The sequence below is a fragment of the Rhamphochromis sp. 'chilingali' genome (genome assembly GCF_963969265.1).
Source record: "Rhamphochromis sp. 'chilingali' genome assembly, chromosome: 20".
In the NCBI taxonomy this organism is placed as follows: domain Eukaryota; kingdom Metazoa; phylum Chordata; class Actinopteri; order Cichliformes; family Cichlidae; genus Rhamphochromis; species Rhamphochromis sp. 'chilingali'.
Genome location: NC_137947.1, coordinates 22,216,939 through 22,238,393, shown reverse-complemented (window position 1 = coordinate 22,238,393; position 21,455 = coordinate 22,216,939). Strand labels below are relative to the sequence as shown.

Genomic DNA, 21,455 nt, shown 5'->3' with positions numbered 1-21,455 from the left:
CTTCCTCTGTCCCACCAGCACCTCCTTCACTACATCCATGAATCTTTTCTGTAGTGCTCCTCCAACCAAGAAACGCCATCTTCAAAATCCTTTGGCCAGTCTATCTACCTAACCAAAGCACTGCTTCACTTCTTCCGCATTCTCTTCTTTACATCCAACCAACTTGATTTCTCCTCTCATAAAGGATCTTAAGAGCTAGCCAACAACATAAGCGTAGGAGACGCTGGAGTCAAATTTACTCGGTCAGCTACATAGAGCCAGATTTATTTGTAATCCTCTGTCTATTGTTCCATGGGTACACCAGCTGTCAAATAAACCAAAGCGCAGTGCTAAACCTGGGAATTGCTTCATAATGCACAGCATCAGGAGGCAAATAAATGGCAGCTAGAGGCTTATATCAATTATATCTAAACTGACAGCATGCTCCAGTAACTGTCAGCAAGCACAGCCGCTTTGGGTTAATAAACACTTGATATATTTTTGTGTCCCACCATCTCACGCTGTCTAAACCGTCCTCTCAGTACAGCCCCAACCTTCACTCTCTACACATATCGTTTAAAATAGCAAAGAGCTACAAACAGTGCTGTATGAAAAGTGTATCTGCATGAGTCTGAAACTATTAAAAAGGAAACGGTTATGTGGGCTGTGTTTACTGTATGCCTTACTGTTCAGCGGTTGGGTAGACTTTCCTGCAGGCCTACATTTAAGTAAATTTGCACTGTGCAGTAGCACTGTGCAGAGGAGTGTAGATAAGAGAGATATGTGGTATAAATTTAGGAGCAGGACTTAGTAATAGCAGATAAAAAATTAAATAAATAAAAAAAAAAAAAGATTACCCCACCGGTCAGGACTCATGGACAAAAAGGCAGTAACACATTTAAAGATATCTCGTGTGTCAACTGAAATTTCTGCTTTCCACTACGATTACTGCAAGCTGCAGTTTTATACCATGAAGTCTCAAATGCATAACAGTGGCTTGGCAGACATTTTCTACTTCCTGCTTCTCACTAAGACACCACCTTGATAAAACCTGATAAAATGAAAGCAGCTCTGCTCTCTCAGCTGTTAATTTGTACTCTGTTAAAACAATAAAGCATCAGTTAAGGTCTTTATGCAAACACTCACGGTAGCCTCTGTGTCTATCGTAGCTCAGTCACACTTGCTGAGTCCACAATGCAACACACACTGAGCTGTCTATTTTTGTCCACACCATGGAGGATCTTTCCTTCCTCTTGCAGTCTCTTGTCAAAGTCCCCATTGTGCAGAAGTAATGGGCTAAGCTAGCCTCAGCCCCCTGGCGCCCTCACAATACTGCTAAATATACAGGCTGTTCCTCACAGCTGTTTTGCATGTGATGTGTGGTTGGAAATAGAAGGCACCCCTACCAGAATAGGGCCTTGTGTGAGGGTGGATGAGGAGGGGTTAAAGGGTAAGAGGTTGGGAGAAAATAAAAAGAAGATTAATACTTTCATACACCCCGATCCTCTAAAACGGCACAAGAGATTTCACAAACTCACACACGCCTCTACTTCTCGACTTGGCACGACTGCAAAAAAAGTGACACAGAGAGCAATATGTGCTTTACAAGCAGCTCGTATACTACTCTCAGCAGTGTCACACAGGCTGGACTAACGATCCCCGCCGGCCTCGACACTAAAATAAATAAACATATAGGGTTCTGAGGACAAATTTCCAGGCTCATTCTGGAGATCTGATATGAGCGTCTGACTGAAAAACACACAGTAGAGTCACAGTCCACAGGCTGCCACCACTTCAGATGAAGTGGTGTGAAAAAAGCAGCACATTCACCATTCACTGCCTGAAAACAATGTTTCATTCACTCCCCTCTCGCAGCAAGACTGGAGCCACAGCAAAGCAGCTATAGGAGCTACGTACCAGCACCTGGCTTTGGTGCCTTGCTCGTGGGCAACATGGTACAGGAGGTTTTATTCTCTAAGGTGAAATCTGTATGTGACAGGATGCTGACTATTTTCTTTTTGGTTGTGTTGGATTCTGGTCCTTCAATCTGGGACAAATGCACATCATCACTGTTTTTTAAACTTAATGTTTAAAATAAATAAATAATAATGAAAAAAAAAAATCACCAACCTTTACCAAAGTTGACCTTTTTTTAATTTTACAAATCACACAACACTAAAAATTGACATTTTGGGAGAGAGATTTTTAGCCTTTTTGCATTTTTTTTTGTTTGTCAGGCCACTGACTAATACTTCCAGCTCTAATATTAATTATAGCTGAGCCACAATTGACCTGAACTTTTGAAACTGATACTCGGCTGAACTCAGCGACTCCCTGGAAACTCTGCTGGTTCCCCGAAATATCAAAACATATTTTTAACCTGTCTGTTTGTGCTCAGATTTTGGTGTAAGACATAGACAATTTAGAAATGGTGACAGATGACAGGTCCGAGCTTTAAAAAATGCTCTCTAGCATTTATGTAAAGTCAAAATAATAGTTCTACTCTACTCTTCTACTCTCAACAAGAAAACAAACACACGCAAATCCCCAAATCTTGAGGTGTTTCTTCAGAGTTCATCGTGCACTTTGACGTAGCAGTCACAGCTTTCCTTCATTCCCCTGAAGCTAAAACAGTGAAAACTGTGTCAGTGTCCTGGCTATCCTTGTGTGTAACATCTGCACTGCTTTGTTAAAAATAATACAAATGATTTTCGTTTATGACTCATCTCCTTTTAACGGCGAGACAGAATGTCAACCAAAAACCCAGAAAACCAAACACATTTCATAAAAGCTCTGAACCGATTTGCATATCATTGAATATATGATCCTCTACAACCCACCATCGTGGGCAAGACCAAGGAGCTGTCAACGGACCTCAGGGACAAGATTACAGACCAGAACACGGCTGGAATGATCTACAAGACTATCAGAAAGAAACTTGGCGAGAAGGGGTCAACTGCTTGTGTCATTATTATTAGGGCTGGGCCATATTATACCGTTCACGGTAATACCGGTATAATGTTAGGCAACGATAGGAAAATGAAATATCGCGATAGAATGGGAGTAAAACGCGCATGCGCAGTGCCTTTGTTTTCATACGCACATGGCCGATTGTTGAGTGAAACAGATGAACCAGAATTGGTTTGTAAAAATGGTGCAACTTCCGTGATGTGGAACTGGTTTGGTGTTTGTCCGTCAGATACACAACAAAGCACATTTTTTTGCAGAACATGCAAGCGGCCGTTGTTATTGTCGTATTTGTCGGACTAAGATGCTCTTAAATCTGGGAGTAATCTGGGTCCTAAACTCCGTATCCTTCAGGTCAAACAACACTGCAGCATCACTTAGAGTTAAAAACTGTCTAAATTCTTTCATCTTTAATAAAACGATCAGCATTGCTGCTTTACCAGGTGTAACTATAAAGTTTAACTTCCAGGCATCCATGAAAACAAAAGTTATTACATTTAACGGAGTTAGAAGTTAGCAGGAAGCTAGCGGAAGTAAGCTCGCTAGTTTCGCTAGTTACCTAAGCATGATATAGCATGTTCTGACTGAGAGATTTCTGAAAAAAATCAAACGTACAGCTCTGCTATCACTTCCAACATAAATGAAGACAGGAAACTAAACAGCAGTGACGTTTGTAGGGTTACTGAAGTTGGGCTAGCTGGTATATAATGATGTGCTACGTGATCGCTAGCGACACAGCTATGTTAGCATAAACAGTGAAGCTGGAGGATGAACACTAACACTTTTCCACTTATAAAAGTTAACGTGAAGGTTCTTCATGGTTAGAGACAAATGCAATCGCATGGCAGGATGCTGTAAACGGACCAAACTTCAGTCAGGAGAACAACTGAGATAATCCATCCACAATACGAGGTTAGTCATTAATATACTGCAACATGGGAATAGAGCAGCTGCCAGAGAATTCAACATTAATGAATCAATGGTACAGAAGTGGAGGAAGCAAGAAGAATGAGTTTAATAAAGTTTGATTTATCTGACTGCTTTGTTTCGCTTAATGTGCCTTATAATCCCGTGCACCTTATGGTCCGAAAAATGCGTACTGCACACTGCAGTTTAATGTTGCAATGCACCTCTTTTTAACTTCAGTGGATATTATACATGGTTATGCTCAGGATATGTCAGCCCATTTCTACTGGAAATGCCTTTTGGTTAAACTTTCAGCAAGGAATTTGCATTTGCACTGTTACATTTTTATAAAGCTTTAATGTACATAAAAACCAGCTTCTTGTTTAAGTGAAAATAAATGGAAGGTTGTCTTTTTGCGCTAGTAATGTTGTGGAGTTGTATTTTGTCTCGCATCAATTATATCGTCGGTTATATCGTTATCGCAAATTTTCAAATATATATCGTGATAAATATTTTTGGCCATATCGCCCTGCTCTAATTATTATTATTAAATTTCCCACTCGTGGGATTAATAAAGGTATCTTATCTTATCCTTCATGTAAGATCTTGCCTTATGGGTATGGATGATCATGAGGAAGTAGATCAGCCCAAAACTACATGGGAGTAGCTTGTTAATGATCTGAAGGCAGTAAGCAACACCACTGATAACACACTATGCCGTAATGGACTGAAATCTCGCAGTGCCTGTAAGGTCTCCCCGCTCGAGAAGGCACATATACAGGCCCATCTTAAGGTGGCCAGTGAATGAAATGATTCAGGAAATGATTCAGAACAGGCTTGGGGGAAAGTGTTGTAGTCATATAAAACCAAAATTGAGCTTTTTGGCATCAACTTGTTTGGAGGAACAAAAATTCTGAGTAAACAACATCATCTCTACAGTCGAGCACGGAGGCGGAAACATTTGGATTAGGGGCTGTTTGTGTGCCAAGGGTACAGAATGACCTCATCGCATTGAGGGGCCAATAGACAGGTGCACGTCCAGGATGCAAATCTCCCATTCCATCAAATCACTAAGAACCTCTTTTTGATTAAGATCTAGTGACTGTGGAGGCCATTTGAGAAAAGTGAACTTATTGTCGTGTTCAAGAAACCGACAATAAGGATTTGAGGTTTGTAGAACGGTGCGTTATCCTGCTGGAAACAGCCATGATGGGTTCACTGTGTTCAGTTGGTAACAAGAGGAACAAAATACATTAAGATGTCCCCACCATAGAACCACCAGCAGCAGCCTCCCTGTGAATCCCTGATACAAGATCGGATGGTTGCATGCCTTCATTTATGCCAAATTCTGACCTTGCCATCTGAACGTTACAGCAGAAATCAAGACGGAGCATTTTTCTTCCAATTTTGTAGTCTCAATTTCTTTTTCTCAGTGGTAGCCCGATCTTCTGCTGCTGCAGCTCATTTGCTTCAATGTTTAACATGTTGTGCGTTAAGAGATGCTCTTCTGCATATTTTGGTTGTAAAAAGTGGCTATTGGATTTAGTTTTTTACCGCCTATCAGCTCAATGTGGTCTGCCCATTATTCTCTAACCTCTAGTATTTTCACCCAGAGAAATGAGTTCTGTGGGATCAGTAAATCAGCAGTTTATGAAATACTCAGACCAGCCTGTCTGTCAGCAACCATGACTGTTCAAAGCCCCTTAAATCACCTTTCTTCCCCATTCTGATGCTCTGTTTGAACTTCAGCAGGTCATCCAGACCATGTCTAAATGCACTGTGCTTTTGAAAGGTGATTAGCTGATTAAAATCATCATTTTTTTAGGAAAAAAGATTCATGGACAGCATTGCTTTGCGGTCTCCCAGCACAGGGAGGACTCTGTTCACTGAGTGACAGAGTAGCAAGCTGCCGCAGTCAGTCTGCAGCCGTACACGGTATAAGAGAAAAAAAACTAAAAAGCAATCTGCTTCCAGTAATCCTCGTATATCTATATGCAGCACCACTGTTATCTTTAAGTTGTGCATATGGTGATTTTGCATGACAATGTTGTGTAGTGAATCAGAAACAGCCTGTTGCAGCTGATTACAACTCTGGAGCTCAAAATAACTCAGCAAAGCCAAAGATAGTTTAGGGGTGGCTGCCTGGTGATGAATTAAGTGGACAGCCTGTCTGCAACTAAAGACACTGAAATGCATTAAATTCCAAAAGCTTGGTTTGCATGCTCGTCTAAACCTGCTAATCTTTATTCCCGAGGGCTTAGGTAACCAATGATGGACAATTTACATCATGTCAGCACTGGTGAGACACAATAATGAGACATTAAAAAAAATAAAATAAAATAACTAAAAAGAAAGAAAATTCAAGGAATAAATGTACATTTATTTTCTGTTTTTGCTGGTCAGTCCCCGGTTTTGTGTTGCCATTAAAAATCATAATTCATTCAGCTGAGGTAAAACTCAGTATCAGTGCAATATCACAGATTGGGCAACGGGATTAAGGGCAGGACAACTGTTTATTATTTCAGGTACCAGGGCTGCATTTTAATCTCTTAAGGCTCACACTATTAAAAATGTCTACACTGTTCAAAATAACAGCACAACACAAAAATGAAGAAACCATTAAGAAAAATAAATAATTTGTCAACTAGCTGCCTAATCACACAATGCTAAAATGCTGTTTGCATTATTGTATGATCAATTCAGACACTGGTTTTGTTCAGTGGTTCCTTTGGGCCTCTTTTGCAAAGGATAAAATCAGATCCTGCTAATCTAAAGCAAAACAGACTGCAGTTATTTATTCTGCTTGTCTGTGCTGCCAACTTATTGCTATGCAACTTTAACTGGCAATAACGGATTTTTTGGCCTCTTCAGGGCTGCAGAGGAACAACAATGACATAACCACCAGACAGCATGACATTGTCAGCACAAAGGTGTTTATTCTAATCATTTATTTAGAGCTACTTAGTGAATAACGTTCTTTGTTTCAGTTCTATGTTGGTCTCCACCTGCCATTTTAGCTGATAAACGCTACCAGCTAGTACCTAACTTGCTTTTTGGTGTTAGTCAGGAAGTATAGGTGCTCAATCACTGCAAGTGACACATTTTGCTTTGTTTTCACAGTTCAATTTAATAAACTGCTAAAAAAACAACAACCAACAAACAGCTGTGTGAGTAGTTATGGTTAGCATGAGATTATGACTTATTTTCCAAAAACATGTTGTGTGAGCGACCTTTACTGGGTGTTTCTGAAGTGAAACCACAACATCCTTGACCTTTGATCGCAAAAATGTAACCAGTTCATCCTCAGGTCTTTGGCCTAGTTTTGGTTGTGGCTGCACAGCCCTGGTTTTATTATACACAATGACATAGGTTCAAAGTTAGCTGTTGTGGCTAAAGATATCCTGCAACATTACAGCCACAATGAACCGCGTGCGCCGATGAGCCAATGGGAGTCCAGCGTGAGTTGCCATGCCAATTGTTTCAACAGTGGGGGAAAAAACAAAACCAAATAATGGAAGTAAAATGTGCAAAACAAACATGTTTACAAACTCTACCCTCTGGCGGTCATCACGGGCGAGCAGTAGAAACAAACAGCCGTGTGGGCTGTTTCTGCGGGCATCGTCTTTGCACCGTTTACATGCATCAAACTTGATGGCTGACTCAAGTTTACCAGGCCCATGTCACGCACTGTGGTTTGCAATTAACTGATAAGGTTGCTAAAAAGCACATGGTGCGCAGGAGACTTTTGTGCAAAAACTTGAAAAATATTCTCTCAAGGCACCCCTGAGATACTGCACTCACGTGAAGGATGGACAAACAAACAGAATACAACACTGGTGCTGCTTAAAAACTAATAAAGTATAGCATAATATTAGCATGGACTAGTTTTGTTAGTACAGCTTTGCATTTTCTTACCAGAGACACTTGCAGCAGCCACACCAGCAGAGGCAGCAGGTGTTGGGTCGGGGCTGTCCAGGGGCCTGGGATGGGGCCTCAATATGAGCCGCCTGCCTTTTTCTCATCTCCACTCCACTCACACTCCGGGGCTTCACCGTAAAGAGGATGAGAACGTGCAGTTAAACATCTTATACATTCAGATGTTACAGTAGATGAGGAAACAAAACAGAAACTGTGCGACAGGTGAATTTATGTGCAGGGGAGAGAGGAAGAGCACTCAGGCAGGACAGTACAGGAACTTCCCTTCTTCATACGTTGCGAGAGTTTCTGGCACTGAGCCAAGTCTTTCACTCACCTTTGACAGAAACTACAAATTAATTTTAACCAACACAGAAAAACAGGATCTGCGTGTCACAAACACAGACAAGCAGGCACAAATTCATGAGAATTCATACCAACTCACTCAGGTTTTGTACATACGTTATGTGCAATGATGCATGACGTCAACCTAAAACGTTATTACGATCTTTTGCTTTGAAATGACAATAATGTACGATACCGTTACAGGTTTCTCTCCTGCTAATTCCTTCATGTTTGATTCCTCGCACATGCTGGACCAAAAACTTCTTGATCCACGACAGCTACAGTTTGACAGGCTCCAGCCTAAAACACTCACACTGGTGCTCAAGTATCCTGGGAGCACCAACGCCATTTAAAGACGTTATCGTATCAGGAACATAAATGTCCAGATGATTCGATGATGCCATTTGCTGTGCAACAAACCAACGATATCCTAGAACAACAACACGTGTAGTGTTTGCCTGCACTCTCCTTGTTGCTTCAAACTGATTTTCACTCACTATTAAAGATTCTGAAGACTAAAAACCAAAACCCCCTCTGTCAGGTCTTGGATAGTCAGACAAAGGTCATTCAAAGTGTAAAGCAAAACTACGCCCATTGTATTATTAGCATAGTCTAACATAAATAACATTTGGTGTTATTGTATCTCACTGGGGAAAACATCTTGCAGTAATGAAATTGCTGATCAATCATTGCCTCAATCGATGTGATGAATCAGGAGTCAATGAAAAAAATCTTAGAGGTATTCTGTGTTTGTTTTATCAAACTGTCTAACACCAGAAAGAAACTGAGAAACCAAGTCCGATATTGCTCTAAAGGTGCACAGGGAGAAATCAGTTGTCATAATTTTGTAAAACATCCGTCAGCCACTTCAAAAATCACTATAATTGGATATCCAGTAAGCACAGCGCAGTGTTCACTGATTGAATTGGAAACTTTTGCAAAGGTTTTGTGGGCTATTTCTTTGCCGCTGCAGCTACAGCTACTTTAAGCGATGCCTAAAAATAGCCATGAGAAACAAAAATGTGCAGCTAGCAATTTTGTAGTCACACTCTGTTCTCCTTTAATTAAAGCCATCTTGGAGAGTGCTTTCCTCTCAGTAACAGCGGAATAAAAATATGGTGGCTACCTCTCTGTGACTGAATGAAAAAGAAATATTAATAATGAAATAAAATAAATAAATCGGTGGTTGCCCAGAGATTGCACTGAATTCTTCTGCTGTGGAAGACTGACTGCAAGTAGTTGCAGTGACCAGCGCAATACTGTCAACTTCACCTCATGCACAGGTCTCCAAAGTCCAACTTGGACTGACTGCAATCATTCTTAGAAAGATTGGCAGAAGTTTCTGTTTCAAATCTGTGAGGTTTTGAATTTAAATTTCTGTGGATGCAGAATTGGAGAAATAAAATCACTTTTACCGGTAGCAGCGACGAAAATTTATCTGGTGTGTCTCATCAGTTTTGCATAGGCAAACGAAAGCATGCGAATACTGGAAAAATGTTAGCAGTTATTCTTACAGTCATGATTTCTTTACTAATGTGCCACAACATGGGGAAAAAATTAATAAATAAATAAAAAAGTACAAATACATGGGGATTGCCATGAGTCTACAAAATTACACTATAGACTAGTCAGTGGGCTCCTCCATGTCTCTTCTGAACATATCTGATTTGCCAGTAAGATATTCCAGAGGAAAATTGCAGCTCTTTAATAGGAATTATGCAAATTTTGGGGTTAGAGGTGTTTATTTTTAGACAGTTTTTTAAGGACTCTTTTTTTGAGAAGGCCATTCTCAAATTCCATTATCTAGAAAAGTACCTAAACTTATTCCTTCAAAATTCTTTGGGTAAATATCTTGTACTACGGCTCTATACACACAGACTTTCAGGGGTGTAGCTCATGTTAACACAGAATGATGAATCTGTAGGTGTGTAGAAACCACAGTTTTGCAGATAGAGGACTGACATTTTGTTCGCATCTTCTCATATTCATTGCACATAACTTTCTTTAAAACAGTCTAAAATGAGGAGAATGGTTTCACAGATAAAACCTGGATATGGTGGGAAAAAAATTCATCCTACCCTAGTGTGATACCCCAGGTATGACTGACGCCATGTACGAAATCCAAATCAACTTGTTTAGAAACAAGAAGTTTCCCTTATTATATCTAAAACTTCACCTACTCTTATGACCCTTATGCTATTTATAGGTTTACTTGGTGAGCTTATTATACTGGGAAAACCCTTACCTCACAGTGCCATAAGCTTTAACCGTAACGTAAAGCTCAGCTGCAAACATATACAACTAGAAATGCTAGAAAGATCAGCCACGAGGATGTCAAAACTTTAGCTTTAAAGTTTTATGCATTTACTTAGCTGGGAGGGTCTAATCAAATGCAGTATGAGAATTAAAAGTATACTGACTGAAAAAGCACTCCTACCTGTAATGTCATGGTTCAAATTAAAATCTTTTCATAAAAAATGTGAAAATCCAAATTTTAAAAAAAAAAGAAGAAAAATATAACTAATTTTCTTCTTTTTTGTTCCCTCTACTCTACAGACGGATAATTTGCTTCAATGAAGAAACATGGAAGGTACGGCTAAAAAGACAAGCCCGATATGCAAATGCTGTCGTCCGTCCAGCGGAGCAGCCATCGGTTATTTAGCAACTGGGCGGCTACCGTGGAAAAACAGGCTGTTAGACGTAAACCACAGAGAGGGTATGGCTTTGTTCCAAAGCCAAAGAAGGAGGATGCACTGACATGTCATGCAAATGGGGTGGAAATACTAACACAATAACATCAGAGGGCAAAGAAAAAAAAAAACAGATGAAAAAGATAGCTACAAGATCTGTCATACATGCAGTACATTTTTGCAAATACTAAAATAATACCAAAATAGAGGACGCCATATTAACCAAAACAATCATCATCCAAAAGTCCAACTTGACGTTGAAGCTTCCACTCTGCTTCACCATCAGGCAGTTTTTCACGAGAGCGATGCAAATGAAACTAGCGTCCTATTTCACAAATTAGTGCCACATGTAAAACGCCAGAAACATTTGCACCTTGTGCAGACTTTGACCTCGCATCAGCGCAAGCAGCGTTTGCTTTGATGAGGCACTAAGTGCAAAAAGTAAAAGAACAGAATAATGACGTCACCGTGGCACGTAAGTCGCAGCCTGCCTCCATTCTCACTTTGTTGTGGTAGGGAAAATGGTTAATAGCGTTTTCTTTACAAAAAGACAAAAACAAATAAACCGTTTGTTGAGAAACTGTGTGAGAAAAAGCATCTTACCATTAGTTATCTGAACACAAATTATTTCTAACTCTGAGTTAACAACACCTTGTTTTCAAAGATAAAGAACGTCCTTTCAAGGTGACAGATCATTTTCCATTCATGGCTAATAACCGACTGATATCAAGCACTATATACAAATAACCGGTGGGTTGCTTTGTTTCACTTCCATGAAGAAAAGACTTTTACTAAGCAACATTTAAATTCATGTCCATTCTGAGAATTACAAATGAAAATCAAAACTTCAACTTTAAAATCGAGAAGTAAAAGCCAGTCACCCTTTGCTGCCGACTCATTATCTTACACGATCTGGCAGATGTTGCTTGGTCCGTCAACCTCCAGGACCACAACTGCAAACTTTGGTTATGAACATGAACATATGACTTTTCATTTTGACCCCTTAACCAAAGCATTTGACTTTATATTTCACACAAATTTGGATCCTCACTGTGACAGTAAACTTGAAAATACAAGTTCAGTTTCTGTAAAATAAATAAATAAAAAACAATCTAAATATATTAATTAAATTACTGGGAAAGCGTGAAACTTACCATGAATTAGTGAGTTCCTAAACACAGGTCAGACAGAGCAGTCATGGCATGAGGTAATAGGTTGCTGGATGCTAGCAGGCTGGTTGACGAAGTGACTGACTGGGGGACTGTCTGAGCGTCTTTCTGACTTGCAGGAGATTTGGGGCAAGGCGAGGAGGTTCTTTTCACCACAGGGCAGAGAGGTTACTGGTATCACCATCCCTGACCAACTGGCACAGAAAGGGACACGAGAGCTGAGATGAAATGCGACCACTTCCTCCCCTCGTTTCCTTACTTCACTCGCTACTTCTGCTTCTCTCACCAACACCTCCTAAGCTTCCTCAGAACTCTGTGAAAGGGTCATTTATGGACTTGAGGGTGTAGGGAGCATTCAAAGTGCAGCATCTGTAAAACACAGAACGTGAACAAAAAGAAAACACCATGAAACACAGAAGTTGACTTTAAGTGAAAATGATCAGTCAGGAGAAATATATCCTGCAACGACAAGAAGACAGAAGCAGATACGAGCAAATGCGACACAGAGCAGAACCTCATTTTCATCCATCTAGATTAGGTGTAGATGCCCAGTTGCCCAGTTTTGGAGTTATAAGTGGTAAAGATATCTACTCTTACTTGTCTACGTGTGCTCAATTGGCAAAGATTGCAGCAGAGAAACTAAGCAGCAATGCCCTTTTCTAGAAACTACGATCTGGTTATTCATGTTTCTTGTTGTAGAACTCTTTTCTTTCTACTATCTACATGCACCGGCCAAAATAGGTATGAAACTGCCTAACATTTGAGCTCAGCTCAGCTGAGTTTATATCCTGTCACATCCTGTGTCGTTGCCAGGTGTAGTTCAAAAGAAAAACAGTTGCTGCATAAACCTGTGAACACCGGGACTTTTTCAGTCACCGGGCTTTGATTTCTAAAAAAAGATATTGTGTTTTTATTTTTTCAATGTAGTGCCCATTGAAGAACCATGAGGAAGGTGCCAATTATTTACATTAAATTCAAGACAAAGGTAGGCATTTCTTCAGCCAAAACCTCCCAAACTGAGCAGCTCACACCAAAGTAGTCTAGATAGATAAGCAGCACTACAGCCATAGGACAATGTAAAAATTTGCATTTAATTTGGGAATGGACTGTATTTTAATATACAATCAATACATGAGAGGGGTTAACGATGACAAAGATCTACTGGTTAATGAGGAAGTCGACTATGTGAAAAAGCTAGCATATTCATCTGTATTGAAAACTAGGGCTGCCACGATTTGTCGACTAGTCACGATTACGTCGACTATCAAAATCGTCGACGACTGATTTAATAGTCGACGCGTCGTTTGAAGCTTTGTAAGATCGCAAAAGACGCAGGAATAATAGCAGGATTTAAGAGTGTAATAACGGACTGAAACAGAAGATGGCAGCACAGCATGTACAAGGATGCCAGCTGCCGTTAAACCCCGAAGAAGAAGAAGCAGCTGTGTCCCAGAATTCATAGCGCGGCCCAGCTTAGTTTCCATATTTTCAGGCGAGAATGTAGCTGTGTAAACCTCAAATATCGGCTCAGTTTATCAGGACACCACATATTTTCAAAAGCGCTCCGACGTTTTCGGAGACGTCTGTTACCCACTAGCTCGATAGCTAGCCGGGGGCTAGGTCACTAGCGCCGTGAGAACACCGGACTCCCGGCAAATTGTTTTCAAACCCACCGCCGTCTTTCGCGACTCAGGTTAAATATATATGAGTCACTTAGATAAATTAAAAATGTTGTTGTTTGGCTTTTTTTTTTTTTTTTTTGTATTTTATTTGTTCCTGAGTAAATCGGTTTGGCTGAGATTAAAGTTATAGTTTTTACACAGCTGAATAAACGTCAAGCAGACAGCTGATTATCAGAAGTGTGAGATGCTGGAGAATATACTCCGGTGTCCTGTTATAGTTTAGATAGCAAGGAGTTTATTAAACTTTACCGAAACAATCTGCAAATTTCATTAAAATTGAATAAACTATCATCTTGTCTTTATTTTTAGTTAGCACCTTAAAAGCTTAAAGCTGTAAGCTAATGATAGTTATATAAGAGCAGATGCTGCTGGTGCAATAAGCTGTAGTTTTACGTCCAGTGGATGATGATCTGATTAGTCGACTAATCGCATAAATAATCGGTGACTAGTCGACTATCAAAATAATCGTTTGTGGCAGCCCTATTGAAAACAGACATCAGCTGAAGCTGTACTTTTCCTCTGACGCCTTTGTGCAACAGCTTCCTCTTCTCAGCCACCAACACAGACGCTGATACCATAATACTTTACTTGTGATAAGCTAAAGGATGTGGTTAGAATAAGACCAGTTCAACCAGGAAATGCAGTAAATGGCAAATGATGCTGCGAATGCTTATCTTAAACATTTATGGTGCAAAGCATTAAGCTCACTGGCACTGCAACCCAACACTCAATCAATGTCAAAAGCCATATGCTGGATTTTGGCCCTGAGAGAGGCTGCTGTGTCTCCTAGATAGCCCTCATGCTCCATGTTCTTCATGCAGGAATTAGTGCTCCAACACCGTGCTTACTCATAACAGCAGCTTAGAGGTGTTCGCATGGTGACCTTAACACTATTGCAAATTATCAGCAGTCTGCAACTTAGAGTGTAAAATTAGCATATACAAAAAAAAGAAGATAAAGATAATATCTAATATTGAAAAGACTTACCAAACAAACTAAACTAAACATCTTCAGTTACAGTGGGTTAGCAGCCTTATCAGCTCTGATCTACAGTCCCTCACCCACCCTTGCCTATACATGGCTCATTTCCTCCACAGTGATGTCTAGCAAGATAAAGAGCAGCACAAAGAAAAAAAAAAAAAAAAAAAATCGAGGTTCACATGTCACTACCATCCCTCCCATATGACACAACATGCTGTCTCAATACTGCTCTACTGTAAAAGCAATGTGAGGGGAGCATCAACATCCGTTCATGCCAGTTTAAACTGGTTTGAAAACAATAGTTTCCCTTGTATATTAAGAATCTATGACAAATTATTTTGCACAGCAGCTTGTTAAGATCAGGCTTTTTCATTGTACTTGTGAGTTTGCTTATTCCTGTTGCGAAGATGATCACCAACTTTAGTGATGTGCTTCCTGAATGAAATGAAGAAAATGACTATGGGAAATGTTTACGACAAAGCTCGGCCCGGTTTGGAATTTGGAGACTGATGCCCCTGATAATCCACGTGAGTGAAAAAAAATTCCAATATGGCTAAATCATCCCGGGATAAAACTGCACAGGAATGGCTTTCGAAACACAACAAAGAGCCCAATCTGTGCGCTTTGTTACTGATGATGTATCGAGCCTTTTTCCGGGTCCAAGCCTCTACTGCATAGAGAGCGCTGTCAGTGTTGAAATGCTGCAGTAACACCTCCCTTGATGTTTTTGAATTGGCATGAGCTGTAAAAAGTTGTTTGGTTATTATCCTTATTCTTCTGTACAGCTTTCTGTCTTTTTAAATAGCACTATTCATATACAAGACACCTTTAAGCTACGTTTTGTACAGTACCGATATATTCAGACATTGCTGAGATTTTGGTAGGGAATAATTTAGAACAATCCCACAAAATACTCATTACTAACCTTGTTTTGTGGATGATGTCACCTTATACCTTAAATTAATTTGTGTCTGCTGACTGGGCACCTACAGGTTTGATATGTCAATGAGAGCCCTACAAAGTCATAAAACCTCCCAAATACTTTGCCAGCGCTGCTCTTTTTATATCAGCTTACCGTAGTTGGTCTGAAGCCAGCCTTGGGGCGGGAGGCTAACAACTAGCCTAATTTCACCAACCCTTTGAAACTTCACCAGCACTTTGTTTTTCATCTTTTCATCTAGAATTCATGTAAACTGCTTCTGAATTTTAAATTCACTCAATCTCGCAAACATTTTTAATTGTTTAAAACTGATTGGGACATCTAGAAGAAGAAATACATTGATTGCTTTATTAGTGTTTAAAGAAAAAAAAACAAAAACCCAACAACAACAACAACAACTGGTGCCTAAATGCTAATTCGCTATTGGGAACTAAAGAAGCTTTTGGTTGCAGAAATTAATAAGTATTCTACACTTAGCAAGAGGATTGACTTGGCTATCAAACTCCCTAAACAACCTTCAAATTAAACATTCACAAAACTCAACGGAGCCCCTGAAAAAAAAAAAAAAATCTGCTTTCAACCCTGTCAGACAACATCACAAACAAAAAGAGCTGCTCTGCTACATGTGCTGCAGACAGTCTAAAAATGACATTAGAGCTGCTCTTTTGGACACTACATGCTAACCTTATTTGTAAATTAATCTTCAAATGCTTTAAAAAAAAATGTATGGCTTGTTAACTATATATATCTCTCTATCTATCTATATATATATCTATATATCTATATATATATCTATATATCTATATATAGATATATATATATATATATATATATATATATATATATATATATATATATATATATATATATATGAGAAAGGACATATCACTGAATGCTTTTAGGGATCAATTTAAATGTCGATACTGGTGCCACCGAGTTTCACTGCTTTCAAGAATAAAAGTTGCCATCCTAGAAGCAAATAACATCAGATGCTGATAGGTCAGCTTGCATTCTGTTAGACCTCTTTGAATGAAGAGTACAGGCCTAATGAGATTAATCAGGAAGTCTCTCAGGATGCAGTTGCAACATAACCTGGGCTCCTCTGACTCAACACACCCATGGGAAACTGCAGTGATGGTGCTGCTACAGCTGTGCACTGCATGATCTCTTAACAGTGTATTACATTAGATAAATAACACACACAAAATGCACTCCCGAGTGAGAAAGTTAACAGGACAGTCGCAGAACGGAATCTTTTGAATCTCCCTGAAGGCCTGTGCATATCTTCAGATATGAAGAAGGCAATCTCATCAGACCTTGCTCTCACCCTCTGTACACTAGCTCTGCTGGCTAGCTGCTCGGCTGGTTTGTTTTGCATGGTTGTCTCCTGCAGCTGCAAGAACCATCTGAGCAGAGTCGCTGCAGGTCCGACCAGCCGGCCGGCAGAGGGGATCCCCTCGCAGCTGACACCACCGACGGCTAACGCAGTCAGAGAGGGGGCTCCACAGCGCTGTCAGCCGCACAGACATTTTACAGAAATCAAACACCACCCACTTTCTTCTCGCTAGCTTTAGCAGTCAGCCTGAGATCGGCTATCTCTCGCAGGGAGAGGAGGCGGTGGCAGCTGAGCAGCAGCTAGCGCCGTGCTAACGTCAGCTAGCCAACCCGTGTGGACCCTTAGCGCAGAATAATCACCACCTTACCCCTTTGCGGTGGGCTGTCAGTGTCCTAGGATGATAGGTGTGAAAAAGCGACGTCCCGATGCTTATTTAAAGACATCGTAAATTGGAATCCCGCGGTGTAAAGTCCATCGCCGCTGTTTTTCTGCCATCCGCCCCACTTCAGCACCGAACGCCGCCGAGCCCCTGGATGCACTGCGCAGGCGCGCTGCCACCGCCGCTCTGTGCCCGCAGTTGGTGAGAAGATGCACTGCCGAGGCTGCACACAGTCCGGTCACAGAGGATCATTATCACAGCTGTGCTGCTGCACAACTGAAGACGCCCAGTTTGCTTTAAAAACAATGCTGTATTGGCTTTGGTCAGTATCCTAAACACAAGCGAGCACACTTTCGGAAAGCCAGTCAGCCGGTAATAAAGTTAGAAGGCCACCATTCATACAAGAGGAAATGTGTCCCCGGGTTATAAACTCGTAAAAATGAACCATAAACTATCTCACATACAGACTGTCCTGATGTTAAAACAGTTTCCGCAAGAAACAGTTGCTGCACTAAAACAGAAATGGGAACAACGTTTTGCATTATTTCTCTCGTTCAGCATAAAGCCCCATGCATTGTTAAAGCTTATCAGTGAGATTACACCGACTTCATGAAGCATATGTGTTTAGCACTTTTACAGTGTTAACACAGTATGATGATCATATTATGCTTTACATACATATGCAGACAACAAGATGCTTAAAATACGCACTTTTAAGATACAGCTTGAATACTTCTTAAATAATGCTCAGGTGAGTTTAAAGAAAGACATCTTTAAAATGTAATACATAAACACATAGTGAGGTTTTCTAAACATACATCAATGAAAAAATATACTATATTTTATATAATATATAAAATATATAGAATCGATTTATTCTGTTAATCGCAAGCTTTCCCTGTATTTCTGATTTAGTGTCACAGATTATTTTAATTGTGTTTAATTGATGTTTCCCTCATCACCGTGCAGCCTGTAGAATGCAGGCGCAATCTAGTAAATCTCAGTTTTTGGCAGTAAATATATTTTCCACTTCCACCACACGGGGGCACCACAGCTCTGCTCTGCTTTCTCTCTCTAACACACTCGGTCTTTCTCTCTCTCTTTCTCTCAAACACACACATATGCACACAAACACCTGTTCTGATGCGATGTGCCTCCCTATATGTGTGAACGGAAATGGCAGGAAACATTATTGCTGCTACAGTGACGATTATAGGCTTTGAGCAGACAAATAACTCATTATATGTGCGCGAAATAACAACCCGCTGTGCATAAAGAAGAAACACTTAAGTGAGCTCTGCATGGAAATTGTTCCAGGACTGATGGATTGTGCATTTACTCTCTGGCAGGCCTCCATCTTTATACATCTGATGCACTCAGTGTTTAGTTGTGAGGAACTGTGGTTCTCCAGAGGGACAATTACGAAAAGGTCATGGCTGGGAGGCTAAGATGGAAGATGGGAATGTTCCTTGACACCATTTGCTCATTAATAGGGATTTGAAGAGGCCTGGATCAACTCCTGTTTTCTTCACATGCTGAGAGTGATTGCACTGATTTGCATGTGAAAAGGTCAAGAGCCACAAAAGCACCATTCTGCTTCATCGTGGCAAATCTCGAACATGCAGCAGTGAATTTTCTGGCATAGATAGTCGGAAGACAAGCGTGCATGTCCTTAGCTGACGAACATCCAAGCACAGACGTGTTTGTGCATTTTTATTTATATACCTCACGAGCAATGAATAATTAGGCAAAAAGTGACTCTGCAAACATCTGTTTGGTTTTTCAGAGATAAACAAGAGGGAAAGAAGATTAACCTTTGAGTAACCCGGATGGGTCATTTATGACCCCAGCTGTATATTTATATGTGCCACTGTGATATTTAAAATCATAACAATACTTCAAAGAAACAGTCAACTTTTTTTTTTTGGCCCACCAGTGTTGCAAAGACAAGGGAAAGCTATTTGGGATCTCTGTATCTGAGGTATCTGTATGTTTTATTTATTTTATTTTATTTATTTTTTACATCATAGGCTGTAATTGTATTTTAGCTTTCTAATCACTACATTGCAATGTTTTGTGGCTTGCCATGGCTACTAGACCTAGAACAAGCTTCAGTGAGATCCAGGAGTACATGGGGTTTGAAAGCCAAGCAAACAGAGCAGACAGGCACATCATGGACAACCTTGCTGCTTTAAGGGATATCTGAACAATGTGTGCGGCCCATTTACCCAAATGATATATTCCTGGTAGGATAAAGAAGTTGTCTATTAGAGGGAGATACGGTATCAGACGATAGCCTCTTTGTTTCAGCTGAGTATGACACCACATATCTGGTGGATCTGTGATGCAAAAATGATTTTAAAGCACAAGTTATTTGGATTAGAATATTTTTAAATGTGTATCAAAGATAAAGGAAACAGTGTAGGCACAATAAACACAAATAGAGACATTAAAATATAATGAATAAATTTTTGGCACTAAAATACTGTGGTTACTTGTTAAGGAGGCTATACACTTCAACAAAAGTGTGGGATTATTGCAGAGCTCTTCCTGCTTCTTTTTTACATCATAATTATGCTTTGTGCAACATTTTCTGTGACTTTGAAAAAAGATCATTCATTCTTTGCAAAACTAGTTTTGTGACTCCATGAGTGTGAGTTGTACTTTACCCCCATTATTCTGTAGGAGTCCGGCTTTTCACCACAACTTCCGTTTTTAGTTAATCATTTGACAAATGCCAACCTGACTAAAAGAAAGTACGGTCATTAGCAAAATCATGAAGATTCAGGATGGTACAAATTAAAAATGAAGTTCAAAAATTCCACAGAGATCACTGTTTTCGTTTATCCTCCACATTTTCTCGAACTCCTCTCTCAGCGTTTGGTATTTCTTGAGCGTCTCATGTTCTTCTTGATGTTGCTGCCCCTTGCTATACCTACAAGTTTTTCCATCTGTATCTGGAGGTCCCACAGGATCTTAGCTTGGTCATTCTCAACCACCCTTGAGGCAATGTATCCCATTTTGACCTCCGGACTTCCAGGTCATACTCAGGACAGATGTTCCAGTATATTATGCCGGTCACTCAGGGTCTTGCCTGTTCTGATAGACCCCAGCCTCTATCAATCCTGTGCTCAGAGCTTTTTCCTGTGCTGCCATGTTTAGTACCTCTGTGCTGTCTTTCAGTCCAGCTTTGTCCAGCCATTGTAGGATTTTTCAATATCAGCTATTTACTTTGCCTTGTTTGGTATCATTCTTTTCAGCACAACCTCACGTGTCTGAATTTACAGTTATGTTTTCATTTTGATATACTGTATTACCACAATTGATCTAAAATCAAACAAAAAACATAAAATCAGAGTAGAAAAAGTTATATTTTTTTACTGTAACAACCACAAACATGTTTAATGAATCATATTTCATAACTTTAAATGCAAATATAAATTGTCAAAATTAAAATCCTATGCACAAGTTTTGAAAACAACAAAGTTATTTGGAGCCATTTACCTTTTACCTTGATTTTTTAAATAACCATTTCAAACTATTTACAGAACAATCAGCTGTTCTGATTCAATAAGATGCCACACAAATTATTTGTGCCGCTCCAAAAAAATAATTTCTGTCCACTATATGCCTGCCTGATACCTGCAGGTCTGACAGCAGCAGGTGTATCACTCCTTTTTCTACCTGGAGACAGCAGTCGCCTCATTGTTCTGACACGCAACACTACACAAACACGCTAAACGTCACAAATCTCTCACATCTCAAAACTCGCGCTCTCTCTTTTTCTGCTCTCTCTCTCTCGTTGTCACTTTCCCTGTTTTTTTTTTTGGGGGGGGGGGGGGGGGGGGGGGCTTGCTAGCTCTGTCCTTAGACAGTAAACGTCACAAAACTATTGAGGAAAAAACACCGCGTTTACTGTTTATCATGACTCTGGTTTTACGTGGCCTATCAACACAATTTAAAAACTGGTATATATCACCTTGTTGCTTTGTCATCATTTTCTTGTTAGTAACTGTAACGGCGTTGTAACGATAGGAATACTAATTAGTTAGATTATTCATTACTGAAAAAAGTAACGCCGTTACTTGTAACGCCGTTATTCCCATCACTGGTGGCTTCTATCTTCTCCTTTGGCCAGCTTATTATCCCAGCAGAGTATCTGATGA

The 21,455-nt window shown here is 40.0% G+C and overlaps 1 protein-coding gene across 1 annotated transcript in view; it reads right to left on the bottom strand.

Moving 5' to 3' along the window:
- rgs17 (regulator of G protein signaling 17) overlaps positions 1-17,435 on the bottom strand; it is a 29,678-nt gene extending 12,243 nt beyond the window's left edge. The window contains exons 1-4 of the mRNA XM_080868750.1: positions 17,278-17,435; positions 12,258-12,340; positions 11,957-12,165; positions 7,768-7,898 (exon numbers count right to left, since the gene is read on the bottom strand). Coding sequence (XP_080724876.1) covers positions 7,768-7,898; positions 11,957-11,959 — 134 coding nt within the window. The 5' untranslated portion in view covers positions 11,960-12,165; positions 12,258-12,340; positions 17,278-17,435. The remainder of the gene's footprint in view (positions 1-7,767; positions 7,899-11,956; positions 12,166-12,257; positions 12,341-17,277) is intronic.
- Between the last annotated feature and the right edge of the window lie 4,020 nt (positions 17,436-21,455).